This window comes from Sorex fumeus, unplaced genomic scaffold (genome assembly GCF_029834395.1).
Source record: "Sorex fumeus unplaced genomic scaffold, SorFum_2.1 ptg000061l, whole genome shotgun sequence".
Lineage (NCBI taxonomy): Eukaryota > Metazoa > Chordata > Mammalia > Eulipotyphla > Soricidae > Sorex > Sorex fumeus.
Genome location: NW_026606118.1, coordinates 32,147,577 through 32,165,991, shown reverse-complemented (window position 1 = coordinate 32,165,991; position 18,415 = coordinate 32,147,577). Strand labels below are relative to the sequence as shown.

At 34.1% G+C, this 18,415-nt stretch overlaps 1 protein-coding gene across 1 annotated transcript in view; it reads left to right on the top strand.

Moving 5' to 3' along the window:
- The window catches only part of EYA4 (EYA transcriptional coactivator and phosphatase 4), a 297,621-nt gene that overhangs the window by 230,571 nt on the left and 48,635 nt on the right, over positions 1–18,415 (top strand). The window contains exons 5-10 of the mRNA XM_056126298.1: positions 2,202–2,294; positions 6,836–6,902; positions 8,196–8,338; positions 8,446–8,589; positions 10,478–10,557; positions 17,471–17,654. Of these exons, the coding sequence (XP_055982273.1) occupies positions 2,202–2,294; positions 6,836–6,902; positions 8,196–8,338; positions 8,446–8,589; positions 10,478–10,557; positions 17,471–17,654 (711 nt within the window). The remainder of the gene's footprint in view (positions 1–2,201; positions 2,295–6,835; positions 6,903–8,195; positions 8,339–8,445; positions 8,590–10,477; positions 10,558–17,470; positions 17,655–18,415) is intronic.

Below are 18,415 nucleotides of genomic sequence, written 5' to 3'. Positions count from 1 at the left end.
ATGTTCTAAAAAAACTATCTAGTTTTTATATTTGTTCAAAAGAAATTATTGATTAGTACTACCTATGGCTGGAGTGATAGCACAGTGGTAGGGCGTTTGCCTTACAAGCGGCCAACATGGCCGCCCCGAGTTCGATTCCTCCGCCCCTCTCGGAGAGCCCGGCAAGCTACCGAGAGTATTCAATATGCCAGACACAGTAACAACAAAGTCTCCAATGGAGACGTTACTGGGCCCGTTCGAGCAAATCGACGATCAACGGGAGGGTCTTTACTTCTTCTTTACTTTACTTACTACCTATGAGACAGTATAGCATTGAATTTGAATTATGAATCTATACCTCCTAGTTTCAAATTTCAACTTCAAGCTCTTACAGAATTTTGTGACTTTAAGCAAGTTATTTAGCTTGTTATACTTTAGTTTCCCCATCTAAGAAATAAATATTTAAGTACTTCACTTACTTACATTGTATCGAGAATAGCCATATCCTTATATTTCCCTACCCTTTGTGAAGCATTTCTATTGGCATATGTGGCATGAGTTATTCTCACGTATAAAGGCTGTAGTACAGAGATCATAACTATGAGATACGAGATTCAGTTCATATCTATCATCTCCAGCCAATGACAGAAATCATAGTTATAGTGCAGAGATCATAGGAATTAGATCTGAAACTCCACTTAGATTTGTCATCTCCAGCCAATAGAAATTATACATGAAGTCCTCAGTCTCGTTGAATTTCTTTGCATATAAAATGAATGTTATGGTTTGTATTGATCAGGAAAGTTTTAAGATTAGCTGGATTTTAATTATTAGTAAATAATAAACTTAAAAACAATTTAAAGTAGTAAACGATCTGTGGTGGTAAAAACAAATAGTGATCAGCTAGAACCATAACAGGGTGTGCTATTAAAAATTAATGAAGTCATAACTTCCAATTCATTATTTATGATTAATACAACTAGAGCCTCCTCTTCAAATATCATTGCCTCTAAAAAAGAGGCCAACCTTGAATTTCCATTTGGCTTTGACAAGTAATTCAAAGTTCTTTACGTTCCCTTTCCCACCTTTGAACCTCCTCTAGATCCTACAGAAAATCTCCATGACATTGCTGAATCATTGACATTAACTTATAGGCAGGGTTCAGTGTAGTGGGTTCATGAGGAAAGAGAGCACAGTCATGAGCGCATGCTGCTCTGTTCTTCGCTTTTTCTGAGAGTAACATCGCTGCCTTGCTTGGAGGGTCCACTGTGACTCCACTCTTCTTTACCTGCTCTTGCTCATAACGTATCAGTTATTAGTCATCTTTAAAGTTTTCTGCTTGCTTCCAAGTTAACTGTACTATTCCGCTTATGACCAGAAAACTTAAGAGGTGTTTAGTAGAAAATAATTGTTTATTCCCTGCTGCTGAAATATATGTAGCAGAACTTTGCCCCCGAAGGGAAAATATGGTGTGACAAAATGAATAGTATTTTTCACCACCTCTCATCTTTCATTACATCTAAAAATGACAATAAATTGTGGCAGGCTACATCATTGTCTAGTGGAGATTTTTTTTTCCAAAGTAGAATTTCTCAAATATGAAATAACGTATTAAAAAGCTTTGAAGAGAGTTAGTTATTAAAATAGAAATCATTGCTAACCTAAGTTACTTCTACCATTAAAAATTTTTTTAAAAAAGCTTAGCAGCTTTGAACTCTGAGTTTTCAAAGCAGAAAATTTATTGAGTACCTCATTTTTCACCCATCCCATAATAGGTTTCTGAATTTACATATGCCTTCATTGCACTTTGACATGGTCACTTTTTTTAATGATCTCAAGAAGAACAAAATATAAACCAATCAATTTCTTCATTTTGATTTTGATTAAATGTGCTGAAAACTGATGATTCCCCTTTTCTGTGTTTTAATTATAATATCTGAGCGTACTTAGGAGAGTTTAAATGTAGATATGTATACTGCTGTTCCATTTTAAGGTTGACTGCCTTTAAAATTCTCGGGAGAACAAGCTTAGCCAGGGGATTTTTAAAAATAAAATCCTCTATGAGTGCATGTCCCCTTAGAAGCTGATTAACAAAACTCTCCTCATCAACTTCTCAAGTTTTCTCTCGCATGTCCATGGTAGCTAGAAAAAACACTAGAACAGTCAGCGTCTTTGATATAAGTTTAGAAATAAAACTCACGTGTCCTTATTCTTCTATATAGTGTCTCTCCTTGCAGTCAAAACAGAGCCTTTGAACAGCAGTGAAACCACAACCACGACTGGAGATGGAGCGCTTGACACATTTACTGGGTCAGGTAAAGCCGTAAGCTCGTGTGTTGTTGCGTACACATTGGGGTACACACAATCCTCTTAATGGATTCAAAGCAAAAACCGCAAAGCTATTTGCATTTTGGATTTTCATAAATCAATAAATTTACTTTTTTTGGAGAACTAATTATAAAGCACATGTTTTCAGAAATTATACGTGAAATCGGCTTGCTGGACTTGTAGTTGAGAGCTTAATAGTCCTCAGCCTTCTTAATAGAAGTCAGCAGAGCTGACTTCCTTCGTAATTATTTTATACAGTATTCAATAATTAGGTTGTAATAGTTGATTTGTTCCTTCAACTTGCCCATTTAAGTGACATAAAAACTGCCTTCTCTCCAACATTGGAGACGTAAAACAATGGATTTGAGTCCTTCATTTAGAAACCTTAGAGGAAACCTTGTTTCCCTCTGGTTTAAAAAAAAAAATTTAAAAAAACCTTCTTGTGTAAGCATCTGAATGACAAGTATTAAAGGTTAATGGGCTGCAGGAGAGCACATGCTGGTTGTATTAGGGCCAGCCTGTGAGCAAGCTACTTTTACTCTGATGCTTCAAAAGAGAACAATAGCCTGTCTTTAAACACCAATCCTATTTCAATAAAAATACCCAATAACACCCAGGTGGATGCAAAGGACAAGCATTATGCTGACTTAAATATTTTTGTAAGTTATAGTAATTTTAGTTTTAATCTAGGGAATGGCTTCTTTTCTTCACACGAAGAAGAATTTTTCTCCTGAAAAGTTGACCATTAAACCTAGAATGGTATTTGTGCTAAGCAAGTCGTGGTTCTTTTGTTCTACTTTAATATTTTTGGAACTTATCTATGTTCTCATGTGAAAGGATTTTATGTGGGAATGCTTCATGTATAGAGTTAGAGTATAACCTAGAGGATAATGCCATCAGAGCAGCTACTTGATTTTTGTAGCTACAGGTGATCCCATTTCATTGATTCTGAAAGTAGCTGTTATGCACTCAGATAAATATTAGTACTCCAAACATAAAGAAATAGTAATCCATGTAATTTGTGTAGGTATTCACGTATACTAAATCACATGATTTCTTGGAAACCATTTGTCTCCCTTGAGATAAATAGGTGACAATTTATTCTAGCATTCCTATCATATAACTCTTGTGAACTTTCTCTGAAGAAAATTATATAAACTTGATTTTTAAGAGAAACATTAAATTAAGAATTGATTGACATATTTTAGCAGTATACGTCAAGTGAATAGAAAATTGCATGACAAAATTACAAATCGTTAGCTCCAAAAGGAATCTCACAGATTTCTAAACATTTTTATAAGCAAGTGTATTGAGGTAGGGAAAAGTAAAAGGTGGTTCAAGCCATATAGTCCACAAATGCACAGACTTAAATGAATCTAGAACAGTTCCTTAATCAGTGTGGACTTCTTTCTGTAATACCCCATTGGGAAATATGAAAGTAGAAAAAGAGCTAGTTGTTCATAGTCATTCTGTCTAAAATTCGTACAGATTATCTTTGTAGTTTCTCAGTTTTCTTTAAAATGATCAGGTTCTTTATCACCCAGAGAAGTTGCAATTCGCCATCTGTTGGTACTTAAGTCTAAATTAATTAAACTTTGGTAAAAGTAAAAATTTCTCTTGTATGCACACTGTCACATTTTAAGTGTTCAACCACAGCTTGTGACTTTGTGTGTGTGTGTGTGTGTAGCAGCCATATTGTAGAATTCAAATATGGAATCTTTTCAACATCTTGAGCCAAGTTCTGTTGGAAAGAACTCATCTAAGTCAAGGATTCTAAACTTTGGCATATTAATAATTTACCTTTTTTTATTTTTTAAAGCAGGATGAGTGGTTTGGGCCACATTTTGGAGTGTTCAGGGCTTACTCCTGGCTCTGTACTCAGAGATCACTCTGTGCAGGGCTTGGAGGATCATATATGATGCTTGGGATTGAACCCTCATTGGCTGCATGGAATAAATGTGTCTAATTTTTATTATGGAAGAGCTAATATCTGCATTATAAGATGTTTATAATTTATCTCAAGATGACAGCAGCACTTTCCCCTTCAACCCTCCAGTTATGACAACAGAAAATGCCTTCAGAAATTCTAAAATTTTCCCTACAGGCAAGATTTACATCCCCTCCTCTAGTTAGTTCCTCATCCTGTACCCTAAGAGAATCACTAATATAAGCAGTCACTTGGTCAATAATAATACAAGTACAGCTTTAAAATTGCTTGACAGAACCCTCTAGGAATTTGACAATATTCATTTAAAATTTGTTTTGATTAATTTTCAGGACATTTTGAAGACAAGCAGTTTTGCTTACTTTTGTATGCAGAAATGGTGGCGTATAATGAGTTGAGTTCTTTGGGTAACATATCTTGATTAATTCAATGACAATGGGGTACAAAAGGAAAGTGTCCTAATATGTACATGGTATTCAAAACTCATACTGTAACTTAGGCTACCCTGTATTAGAACAGCCTTCGCTTTGGTCATGTTTTGTTGTTGATTTCAGTTATCTGAAGTTTAGAAGCATAGGCTTTCCACATTTTATCCCTTATGAGAACATCTTCATTTTCTGAGCCAAAAGTTTTGCATTCTATTTATAAAATTAACATAGTCGTTAAAGGGATATTTAAAGGATGGACTTTTATACTGTTAGTACATTATTATGATGATATAAACTTTATATTTGTTCATTAGAGGAAAGCAAAATCCTCTACATTCAATATTTTCTTAATGTTTATGGACATACTGAATAGTTTTCTTTTTTGGACTATTTGATAAGATCATCTTTATTGAAAGTTTCTTTGCATTATATGTATCTTTTTAGAAATCTTTGTGTTACACAACCCTAAGTTATTAGTATAGTCCAAGCTTTGAGAATGACAAAAAGAAGTTTTATAAATGAAACAAAAATACTCACATAGAATTAAGTCACCTCCAATTTTATTTTATCCTAAACAGAGTATTCACTATTGTTAATTAATTAGTCAGACTAAATTTCCTGTGGGCTAATACTGTTGCCATTATATACTGTAAACTGGATTCCTGTGGTGTGGTAGGAAAAAGCATGCTCTCCTTAAGTTTATCTGAAAGTTTTAAACATTCTTTAAGTTTTTAATAAATTTGTAGGAATTAATAAATTATTGGTAAATTTATTTTCAGATACCCATAGCAAATTCACTTAACTCTTAATTGCTAAAAATATTTTGAATGTAACACCTTTAGTCATATTTGATGATTTTTAAAATTTACTCATATCCTTGAAATTACTTTCTTTGCTATTTTATAGAAACTATATTTTTCATACTCAGGGCTTATAGGCCAAATAGCATTTTAAACACATTAATTTATGAAGCAATAGATCACAAGGGTACTTAATTGCATTTGGTTATAGAAATATATCATGTTTCATTAAATAGTTAGCAACCTAAGCCTATTTGTCACTTTTACAATTCTCAACGTTTAACTTTAGAATTATTATGAACAACTTAGAAAGGACATAGTACTTTGAAGTATAACTATGATTGATTAGACTAAACTAATTCCAGTGCTTCATTGTGTACTACTTTAATCTTTTTGAAAAGTGAATGAACAGCAGATGGCCTAATAAAGACACTCTGTGTGCTTGCCCAGTATGGATTGACTCTGAAGGGACTACCTCGACACTTTTGAGTCCATATATTTGCAATACATCTGTCTTAGTCAAGGCAGATGGTTACAGGAAAGAAAAACTTCCAAATTTTTGGATATATTCCAGTTTTGGGCTGTGTGTTTCATTTGAAATGTTAATATGACCTAAATTTCACCTTTAAATTTTTCTCAAAAAACTGCCATCAAATATTTTGAATTATATTCTAATAGTATTTAATACTTTAACATACTACTAAAAATGCATTTGAATTTTGTTCAAAATATATTTGTGAATTTGATGCTGCAGTTATTTTTTAAGCATTATATTATCTTTAATGCATTGTATTATGCTATGCTTTCTATGCATATATTCCAATATAAGAGAGAATTTTGAACTATGCAGTTTTAATTTCTCATCTCAATTGTAAAATGTAAGGAAATTTTAAAAAAGACAGCATTTTATAATTTGAAAATTAAAGTTATAAATTTAAATATTTCTTGATTTATATTTTCCTTAAAATTAATATGAAAGAAGAGGAATATACCAGCATCATATTTTGTATTTAAAATATATAGCATAAAATTAAAAAACTTACATCGATATTATTTACTTAAAATCAAAGATACTCGTGGCACATTAATAGAAAAAAGCATACAGCTGATTTGTAAATCTGAGACAATGATGGTGAGGGATGGTTTGTAAGAAGGATGTTGACTTTCTGCTCTCTCTACAAATTTTGAGCAGTTTAATTAGAATACTATTGAGTTTTCTCTCCAATGAATTTATTTTTCTTTTAGGCAAACGAACTTTCAGTAACAGATGTTTAACATTTTTTTCTTCAAAATTATTTCATATATTCTTGTGACATATTTATCAACCTTTGTGCGCTGTTTTTTGTGTCTTACAGTAATAACAAGTAGTGGCTATAGTCCCAGATCAGCACATCAATATTCCCCACAACTGTATCCTTCCAAGTAAGTGCTCAGCATACATTTTCAGATTTCTTTTAAAAGGTTTTCAAGAATTATCTTTATTAATCTATATAGAAATTATAGATTTAGTTATTTTTAGGTACACAGATAGATGTATGTTAAATAAATATTTGATTAGTTACTTGGATAACTTACTTAATTTTATATAGATAGTTCTCTTAAATCTGGTATGCATATGCCTTGATAGATGTATCAAGAACAAACCAAATGTTTCAACATTACCATTTCATGATTTCTTTCATCATTTAAATTTATTTGTCAGGGGCCAGAGAGATAGTTCAGCAGGTAGGATGTTTGCCTTGCAAATGACAGACCCAGGTTAGATCTGCGGCATTCCATATGGTCTCCCAAGTACCCCCAGGAGTAATTCTTGAATGTGGAGCCAGGAGTAACCCCTGATCATCACTGGGTGTAATCTGAAAAGGCAAAAAACAATAAATAAAGTTTATTTTGTTTCATTTCAAGCTCTTGCTTTTACAATTCTTTTTATAGTGCAGAGGTCTTACTAGGTGCATCTACTCTTACCTTTATATTGGTTCATTTAAATCATTTACTAGAAAGAAGACAGTGGTTATTGTCCAAAAAAGAACCCTCTTATTTTTATAATTAATATAGTCAGTATAATAAGAACAGTGAAAGAAAATACTACATTGTTATAATGCTAAATTTGGTTCCTATTGTCAGATATGATTAGATTTTAATTCCTGGTCCATTAAAATGTTATTTCCTATGTTATTTTCTGTAACAGCCAGAGTGTCTTTCCTTAACATTATAAATAGTGTGTATAATTAAAGAAATGTCATTCCATTTCTTCTCAAGAACCTGTTTATCTCCCCATACCTTCCCCCCACTTTAGTTTTTCAGTTTTGGGTAGAGAATTCTTGGCAAGACCTTAAGTGACTTTTATATTTTTGCATACTTTAGTTTACTCATGGTAGTAGAAATATGTTAATGAGTATATTAATTAAGAGGCCTGTACTTCATTTTATTCAGATATTAACCAGAATGCTACTTCAGAAGTAAAAAGTAATTATAAACTGAAAGAGACTTTGGATTTAATATCTAGACAAAGTCATTTTTATAGTGAGACGGTCATTCTTGTTTGCCAGAGAATCCAGACCCCTGATGTCGGCTAATAAATCCCTACGTTGTTAAAAATTTATTGTATATAAAGAAGATTTATTCCTGGCTATTATAAGGTTTCAGTGCTTCTAAGTTGTCTGAATGAATATGCAGTCTTTGTTGCCACAGTAATGCTATTTTTCTGATATTTAGGCCCTATCCACACATTCTTTCTACACCAGCAGCTCAAACTATGTCTGCCTATGCAAGCCAGACTCAGTATTCGGGGATGCAGCAGCCAGCCGTCTACACAGCCTACTCTCAGACTGGACAGCCCTACAGCCTGCCCACTTACGGTATTTCATATTATCTGTTTCTTCCTTCTTGGTTATTAAGCAGATAATCTTGCAGAAATAAGATCATTGTACTAATTAAATGATTTTCACATGCCTTTTCCAAACAGACTTAGGCGTGATGTTGCCAGGCATTAAGACCGAGAGTGGACTTTCACAAACTCAGTCCCCGTTACAAAGTGGGTGCCTCAGTTACAGCCCAGGGTTCTCAACTCCACAACCAGGGCAGACACCTTATTCCTACCAGATGCCAGGTGAGTAAGCTCACATTTCATGATAGATACTTTGAGTGGGACTCACAGGCCTCAGACTTGGAACATAAGGAATTTTCTAACTGAAGACAGTTTTAAGTGGTACCGCTGCTTACGCAATGTTACCAGAAGTGACAAATAATTCAAAAGAAACGTGAGGAAAAGAGTTGATTATACATCAAATAGCATGGCCCATACTAAATTTCAATACTTAGTTTCCTGCCAATTTTATGCAACTGAAACTTATGTCCAAGAAAAGCAGCCTCCAAGCCAGTCATATGTTTGGGATCTCTTTAAGTAATTTCAAAGATTCCCAACAAAAACCAGTATTTTCTTGTAGTATACATTGTTTTAATAAATGTTTAAAATTAAATTAGCACTTTTCTAAATCCGATTTACCACTGAGGCTTTTTATTAATTCCTAAAATATCTCTACCCTATTGATATTATATTTCTTAATAGGAGTATTTATATAATATATACCTACTAAATGTCTCTGTATATAATTATCACTTGTTTTTTCTTCTTGTTTTTGAGTTGTGTTATTGTGCTTGATCGTGATGCAGTTTCAGAAATAATTTTAGTGGTCTAATTGGAACATCAAAACTTATTCTTGATCACTAGAATCACTTGATCACTTGACATCCCGTTACTCATCGATTTGCTCGAGCAGACACCATTAACTTTTCCATTCATCCCTGTCGCATGCTAGTATAGCCCAATGGCTTATATTATTCCTGATATTTTATATAAATCACTTTTATTTTATCTGAATATAATATAGTATTTTATATCTTACCTATATAATAGATATTTTATAATATCGTATATATGAGAAAAATTAACATTTTGAACCAATAGTATTAAAATTTGTAGCTAATTTAATAAAATGAAATAATTATTCAGATTCTTTCACTAAAATGCCTGGTCACTTTTTTCAACTGTATGCAGAAACATACTTATATCTATTGTTTATGCTTCATGTTCTACAGCCATAGTAATCGACAAAGCTCCCCTTAACACTGTGGGAGAGACAAAAAAATGTTTTCATTAATTCCCCCACGTGTTTTCATATTGGGCATTTCAGTCCATGTGAATTGAATTTGTAAGTCTACAACTGTACCTCATGGTGTCTCACTAATAAAAAATTAAAAAAAATAGTCAATGCTCATTTATTGGGAGGAATAAAATAATTTAAATTATAAAAAGACACACACTGAAAAAATACGTAATCAACTGCCTCAGAAGTGTTTCATTTCTTCCTAACAAGTAGATTTCTCCCATGAAGGGCTTACATTTTCCCTCTATTAATTCACTTGTTCCTGCAGTGCTTAAAAATAAAATTGTGATTTTAAAAGGTCAGCTAAATGCAATGCAAATAGTCTCCCTTGAACCTGGACCCTGAGTTCATATATTTCTTTTGTTCTAAGGGAAAGACTGCAAAAGCTCCCTGTCTTCATGTTCTGAGCTGCAATTCTCAATAAATTCTGGGTTTTTGTTTCTTCTACTGTTCATCCACCCCAGGTCCTATATGCAACAAATAGGACCTTCTGAAGTTCCCTATCATTTCTAAAAGTAGTCATTCTTTGAAATATTTTATTCTCTGAGTACTCCTGCTCTTTTAGATTCTTAACCTAGAAGATAGTTGCAGCCATTTAAAAAATTGTCTCACATTCTTGTACATCTTCAAAAAAGTTCTGGAGATAAGAAATTATCTGTTGGTTGACCTATACAACATAGAGAGCACATTGTATTTAGAAATATCTCAGCTTCAAATTTTATTGCTTTTGAGAAAGATTAAAATATATTGCTTTCAATGAATTTTGCAAAGGGAAGTATTTTTGTTATTTTATAAGAAATATTTTAAATGCAATTTGTTCTTTTCTTCTAGGTTCTAGTTTTGCACCGTCCTCTACTATTTATGCAAATAATTCAGTTTCCAATTCAACAAATTTTAGCAGTTCACAACAGGTATGGTAAATAATTTTCTGTTATTATTTATGCTCTTTCTGTCTCCTTTATATTTTTTAAAGAGTTCCAGGATCCGTATAAGCACATATTTTCCCAGAATAAGTTTCTCTGTTTAAAATTTAGATAGCATTTCAGTGTATTAAAATTAATTCTTTAGAATTCTTAGGTGTGTATATTCTGTATATTTTAGGTTTCTTGTTGCAAAAGATGTTGTCCTTTAAACACTTAAACTGTAATCTTTTTAATTATATGGCATGAATCACAAAAATGATTTCCTATTACATTTAATTACACTAACCATAATCGAATTTTTGATAGAGTAGTTATTATGAGCATTAATCATTAGATTCTGATTTGTCTAATACAATTTTTTAATTAAAGAACCATGATTTACAAAATTATTTATAGTTCGGCTTTAGACATACTATGTTTCAGAACCAAGGCAACCAGCAGTGTTTTCTTTCCTTTGCTAGGGTCCCAGGTTCCATCCCAGCTCATCCTCATTCCCAGTCTCCCAGCTTATCAGGAAAATTTTTAAGTTTCATTGTTGAAGGTTTTTTTTGTTTGTTTTTTGCTTTTGGGGTCACACCTGGTGACGCAAAGGGGTTACTCCTGGCTCTGCACTCACGAATACTCCTGGCAGTGCATGATGCTTGGGGGACCATATGGGATGCTGGGGTTCGAACCCGGGTTGGCCACGAGCAAGACAAATGCCCTAGGCACTGTGTTATTGTCCCAGTTCCTCATTGTTGAAGTTTGGATCTTTTGTTTTCAAGTTTCTGTGGTTTGGAAATTTAGCTATACTGGTTTTTTGTTTTGTTTTGTTTTTGTTTTTTTTATTATTTTTAATTTTTATTAGTGAGACACCATGAGGTACAGTTGTAGACTTACAAATTTTTGTGCTTGGGTTTCAATTATACAATGATCAAATACCCATCGTTCCGCCAGTGCCCATTTCCCACTGTCACCAGTGTACTTGGATACCTTTGACCCCTGCTCCTGATTGCTCCCCATCTAACACTTCTTCCTTTTCCATTTCTTTCCTTTTCTGCCCTTCTCCCTATTCTCAGGGCCAAAGGAGATCTAGGCATCCCCCTCTAAACGCTGCATTTTCTCATCTAGTTATTCTATCTACCACATATAAGTTAGACCATGCTTATTCTTGTTTGCCTTTATTTTCTGGCTTACTTCACTTAACACACTGTCTTTCAATTCTATTTGAATGATTTAATCTCTCTTTATGGCTGTGTACTATTCTGTCGTGTATATATAGCACATCTTTAGCATCCACTTATCTACTTTTGGACACCTAGGTTGATTCTATATCGTAACTATTGTAGTAAGGCTGCAATGTAAAATAGTCTTCATATATCTTTTTAAATGAATGATTTTGCATCCTGGATGTAGTTATCTGAAAGTGGAATTTCTGTGTCATATCGAGTTCAATTCTTATTTTACTGAGATATCTCCATGATATTTTCCACAAACGTTGAACCAGGCGATATTTTCAGCAGCAATGGTTTCTTTTTCATCACACCCCTGTAAACACAAATTTTTCCCAGTAATTTTGATATGCATTCTCACTGGTATGAGATGCTCATCTTGATTTGGATTTCCATAATTATAAGTAATTATGAGCCTTTTCTTATGTGCCTATTGGCCTGTCATTTGTCTTCTTCAGAGAAGTTCTTGTTCATTTTCACTCCCCATTTTTATCTTTTAGTTTTGTGTTTTTGCCATGCAAGAATCTGTTCGATTTGAAGTAGGTCCATTAGTTTGTTTATTATTCCACTGCCTTTGCCAGTAGCATTGTATTATTGAAAATACCGTCAAGGTCCAGATCATGGAGGAATCCACCTATATTCCTCAGTGTACTTTATAGATTGAAGTCTGAGCTCCAGGTCTTTGATCAACTTTTAATTGGCTTTTGTGTAAGGTGTAAAATACAGATCCAGCTTTATTGTTTTACATTTGAGTTTTCTGTTTTGACAGCACCATTTGTTGAAAAGGCTGTCTTTACTCCATTTTATGCTCTCAGCACCTTTGTTGCAAATTAAATTTGAGGGTTAATTTTGGATATTCATTCTGGTCAGAGAGTTTCTCCTTATTCCAGTACCACACTCTTTTGATACTATGGCTTTATAGTATAGTTTCAAGTTAAGTAATGAGATACTTCTCAGTTTCTTATCTTTCTGTATGACTTTGGCTATTTGGGGTATTTTATGATTCTATAAAAACTTATTTATTATTGACTATTCTAAGTCATTGAAGAATGTCTGAATTTGGATAGATTTCATTGAATCTATATAATAATTTAGGTAGGAACATTATTTTGACAGTATTCTTCTAATCCAAGAGCATTTATTATTTTTCCATTTACTAAGATTGTCTATTTATTAAGTGTTTTGAAGGTTTCATGGTATAGAATTCTTACCATATTTTGTTAAGTTTTCCCTAGGTACTTGATGTTTATGGACATTATTTTGAATTGGAAAGACTCAAAGACCATTAAATTTGTTACTATCAAATTGTCTCGACTTTTTAAAACGTATATGATTCCTTTTAGTAAATATTTGTTTTCTGTTTCCTGACAGCTTTAAATTTTTGTTTGTTTTTGTCACTGTTCCTACAGTTAATATATCTGATTGAGAGAACTGACATGTGAAATTAATTTATTGTAGATACTATTTTAAAAAGTCCATTTTTCTTACTTCTTACTTTCTATTTTCATAGAGCTGATATGAGTTGAATTTGTAGACTGTAAGGCAATACACAAATATATTAATAAAATTTCTGGAATTTTACATATTCTGAATTACTGTACAAAAACCTGATTTACAGAAGGAATTATATTAAATCGCCTTCTTTTATTATTTATAAATAAAAGAAGTTACAAAAATTTGTTTCTTCAATAGTGTGGAAAAAAATTTTGATAGGAGTAAACTGTGACACTTAGCATCAGTTTAAAAAAATGACTTTTAAAAACTTCAGAACACTATTACAGATGTATTTAGAAAACAAGGATTTTCAACATCCAGGTAGCTTAATCTTGCTTATTTATTAATACAGAACATACTTATTTGATATATTATTAAACAATAATTACATTCTATATTATAGTTATATCATTTTAAATATTATTATGCATTAGATATTTGACTATACATTAAATATTCAAAGATATATGAAAGGTTATAATCTTGCTAAAGAAACATGTGAAAATAGTACAAATAGGAATATTATTATTAATATTATTTAATATTATATATTATTAAAATAATAATTATTTTAATATAAATATGCATTACTTGGTGTTATGGCTTATGGAAAAGACTATGATATGAGAGAGTGAAAGATCAAGGAGAAGAAAATTTTTTACCTAAGATTTATGTCATAAAACAAATCCAGGACTTACTGAAAAAGTAAATGCAATGGCTGAAAGTATAAAATACAGTCTATACTTTTGGCCATATTTCTGAGTAGAAATATGATTTTAACAGGTACTTCCTGAGTGAACTTCAGATGTTAGGAACTGGTCTGTATTCTAGGTATCCAAAGATGGTGCAAGAGTTAATGGAACTTGATTCCTGTCTCATGGAACTCAGAGTCTCATGAAAGAAGCAAATAGTGAACTAGTAAACACATAAGAGATATAGAATTAGAAAGCACAAGGGAACAGAATCCTATTAAATACTAAATGAAATATAATTTTGAGTGGGAGAAAATTTTATGGAAAGCTGTCTATGAAAATAACCACATGTTCTAAGAGGTAAGTGAGTAATGAGGCCACACATGAGAAACAGCATGTACCAAACCCCTGAAAAGTGAAAAACTTGGTGTCAGTGAACAAACACACACACAAAATCCTGTATTTTATTTTGTATTTGAAGGACAGGTGGGAAAATATACATATGTTGAGATAAGCAAGGGCATGCTAATGGAGAGCCCTGTGGTTTATAATAAGGAATTTCAGTTCTATTCCAAGCCCACTGGAAAGCTATTAAAAGGATTTAGAGCAGGAAAATAGTGTGTAATTAATGTTTTGAAAAGATTACTTTGGCTTCAAGGACTTTGGAGAAAGCCAAAAATGGAAATGAGGAGAAGAATTAGAAAAACGATCTATTGGCTGCAACAGGAAGTAAAGGACCTGATGACAATAATAGACATGAAGAGGAGAGATCTTTGATACATGTCTGAGTATAAAAGGACATTATACATTAGACACTAGACCTGTCCTGTTAGGAATTTCATACTCCTTTAAAGGAAATAGAAGCTTAATGAGAGCCTCAGCCTGCAGATGCCAGGCTCAGGATCTCTGGGTACCAGTTCCATCTGTGACATTTGCTGGGTGTCTGACCTTAGAAGATCACTTAATCATTCTGCTTTCATCCCATTCTACATAAAATGGTACTGCTTGGGGTATTGGAATAATCAGATGAGTAAATCTATTTAAGAATTTAAAACAGTATCTAACACTGTGGGCTGGAGCAATAGCAAAGCGGGTCAGGTGTTTGCCTTGCACTCAGCTGACCTGGCTGACCCGGATTCGATTCCTCTGCCCCTGTCAGAGAGCCTGGCAAGCTACCGAGAGTATCTCACCCACACAGCAAAGCCTGGCAAGCTATCCGTGACATATTCGATATGCCAAATACAGTAACAACAAGTCTCACAATGGAGATGTTACTGGGCCCACTTGAGCAAATCGATGAACAATGGGAGTACAGTGCTACAGTGATATCTGACCCTGAGGTAAGCTTTCTATACATGAAGGAAGCTCCGTATAAGCATTTGCTATTATTATTTTACTCAAATAGTCATAATGCTCAGAGCTGTGTTCAAATACTACTAAGAGTTTTAATTCTTCACTCCCAGGGTAGTAGGCAATATATAATCTTATATTTGTTAATATGTAAGTCATGTTAATATGTTAATAGAATTAACAAATAGAATTGGTTTTTATGCCATACCCCTCATTTTTTTTCTAACAGGCTACATATGTATTTATGCTAATACTTACATAGAAATTTTCCTCTTTGGCTATCTCTACCAAAAGTAGATCTTTCCCCCCACCTCCCCAGGATAGTGTATTGAGAAATCTTAATACCTTTCATCCTGATGACTGAAGCTTTGTCAGCATTGATAACCACTGGGCTAAAACATGCTAGACATGTTGAAAAACAATTATTGCAACAGATCTTTACTCATTAATTTAATATGTGAAAGAATTTTGAAGAATCATTTAAATCAATTTAAGTTTTCTTGGACTCTTTGATAAAAGTAAGGGAGAGCTATTGGCCTAGTAGTTCCTTTTTCCTTGAAAGAAATGAGGCAAATTAAGTATTTGTAAACCTCACTATGAAGTTAAAGTCAAGACCTCAGTTTGCGTGTGACCTGTGAAGCAATTAGGTAAAAACATATTTTTTCATCTTATTTATTATTTGCCTCGTCAAGAAAACATTGAGTCGGGTGCTAGAGTGATAGCACGGTGGGTAGGGTGTTTGCCTTGCATGCGACCAACCCGGGTTCGATTCCTATCATCCCATATGGTCCACTGAGTATTGCCAGGAGTTATTCCTGAGTGCAGAGCCAGGAGTAACCCCGGTGCATTGCCAGATGTGACCCAAAAAGAAAAAAAAGGAAACACTGAGTCTCATAGAAGAACACAAATTACACATAAATGCCTCTTTTTCTTTTTTTGCTGGTTATGCGAGAGTATATATTATTAGCATAAATTGACTCTACCTTTTCAAATGGATAAGGCCCAATGAATGAGTGCTTCAATAAGTAATTATGGAGACAAAGTAAAGTATGGAGAGTATGCAACAATTAAAATTTTAAATTTTAAGCAGATTAAAATCTTTGCACCAAAATGGGTTTGCTAAGCCACTAAGATAATTTTTCTGATGTTCACATAAAAGATGCCAAAAAAATCGTCTTCACTCATAATCTCAAAACTGTGGACCCTAAATCAAAGGGAACCAAATACTTGCCTTTAATTTCCACAGTTTGATCTTTTTGAAAACATTGCTTGTATCACTTCACTTCTCATCCTGTTGTTCATTGATTTTCTTAAGCAGGTGCCAGTAACATCTCCATTCATCTCTTTCACGTGCTAGCGTAGCCCAGTGGCATATTGGGGGCTTTTTCAGGGTCAGGGGAATGAGGCCCGTTATTGTTACTGTTTTTGGCATATCAAATACGTCATGGGTAGCTTGTCAGGCTATGCCATGCAGGCGGGATACTCTCAGTAGCTTGCCGGGCTCTCTGAAAGGGAGAAACTACATCGCTCTCTTCCAGGAGCTTGTTTTATAGTCTCTGGGTCTTCGTTGTTGATGAGATTACATGGCACTGGGGGCAGTTTTTGAGTGTGACTGCCAAGCTGCTGAAAAATGGGGCATCTGGGTGGAGGGTGTCCAGTCCCGATCCAAGCAAGCCTGGATATCTCAGCGACGGGTCCCGCATACCTGGGTTCTTCTGCTGGTTCCTTCATGCAAGGACTTCCGAGGGGCCCTGGTGAAGACAGCCTGGGGCTCTGGGTGTAGGAGGCCCAGTCCCCATCCAAGCAGGCTTGGAGATCTCAGCCATGGGTCCCTCTGGGTTCCTCTCTTGGTTCCCTCATGGGTGAGGCTCATTCAAGCAAGTGGAGACTGGCTGTGAGCATGGCTGTGGCTGGGTTCTGGAGGTTTTCGGCTGCTGGGGCTCTGTTTGGAGCAGGGAGGGAGACTCAACACACCCCCTTCTGAGGGGCCCAGGTGAAGATAACCTGATGCAGGGGAAGGAGGTTCTGCGTCATTCTCTTCTGGGAGCTTTGTTTTATAGTATGTTAGTATGTGCCTATGAATATTTGAAAACATACTATTGGAAAATTTCCCTTTGAAACACACTCAAGTAGGTATCTCAATTATTGTTACAGGATTATCCATCTTATACAGCCTTTGGCCAAAACCAGTATGCACAGTATTATTCGGCATCAACATATGGCGCATATATGACATCAAATAGCACAGCTGATGGCACATCATCCTCCACCTCAACCTACCAACTACAGGAATCACTCCCAGGACTGACTAGTCAACCAGGTACAGATCTTCATCCAGGTGAAATATTTTTATTTTTTTTCTATGTCTACTTGTAGGGAGAAAATAGCATTTAAAAATAAGATGAAAAGCTTCCAGATAATTATAATGCTAGTCAATCATTATGTTTAATCTGCTATATAGATATGGTGCTTCTGCTGGTATTTCAGAGAACATTTTTTATGTGTAAGACAGGAGATTTTTATCACCGTCTGTCAGTCTGTGCCTATGAATATTAATATGGAAATGAGGCAGTATAAGCTTTGGGAGTGAAAATGGAACAGGGTAACTTTTACTAGACTAATTTTTCTGTGAACATAGAAAATTATAGTATTATCTTCTTTTCTTAAGTTACAAATATCTTTCTACTTCATAGTGCTTACCTTCTTCACTTTTGTAAGTCTTTACTAGCACCACCTCTTAATAGTTCCTACATTTCCAGGATGTTTAGAATCACCAATCAATACTCAATATCTTTGAGCTGCTCATGTTTAAAATCCATTTCACTCTTTGTCAGAGGATCATCTGTATTCTTCTTTAGCTTTTTGGATCACACTCAGTAATGCACAGGTGTTACTCCTGGCTCATGCACTCAGGAACATATGGGATGCTGGGTTGGCCACTTGCAAGGCAAACACCCTATCAACTGTTCTGTCGCTCCAGCCACTCATCTGTATTCTTAACAAAAATGAATTTGCTGACAAAGATTTGACATAGTTGAGTGTTTAAAGTTTAAAAGTAGTTCAATTGATAGTGTACATACCAATCAAATTTTTGACAAT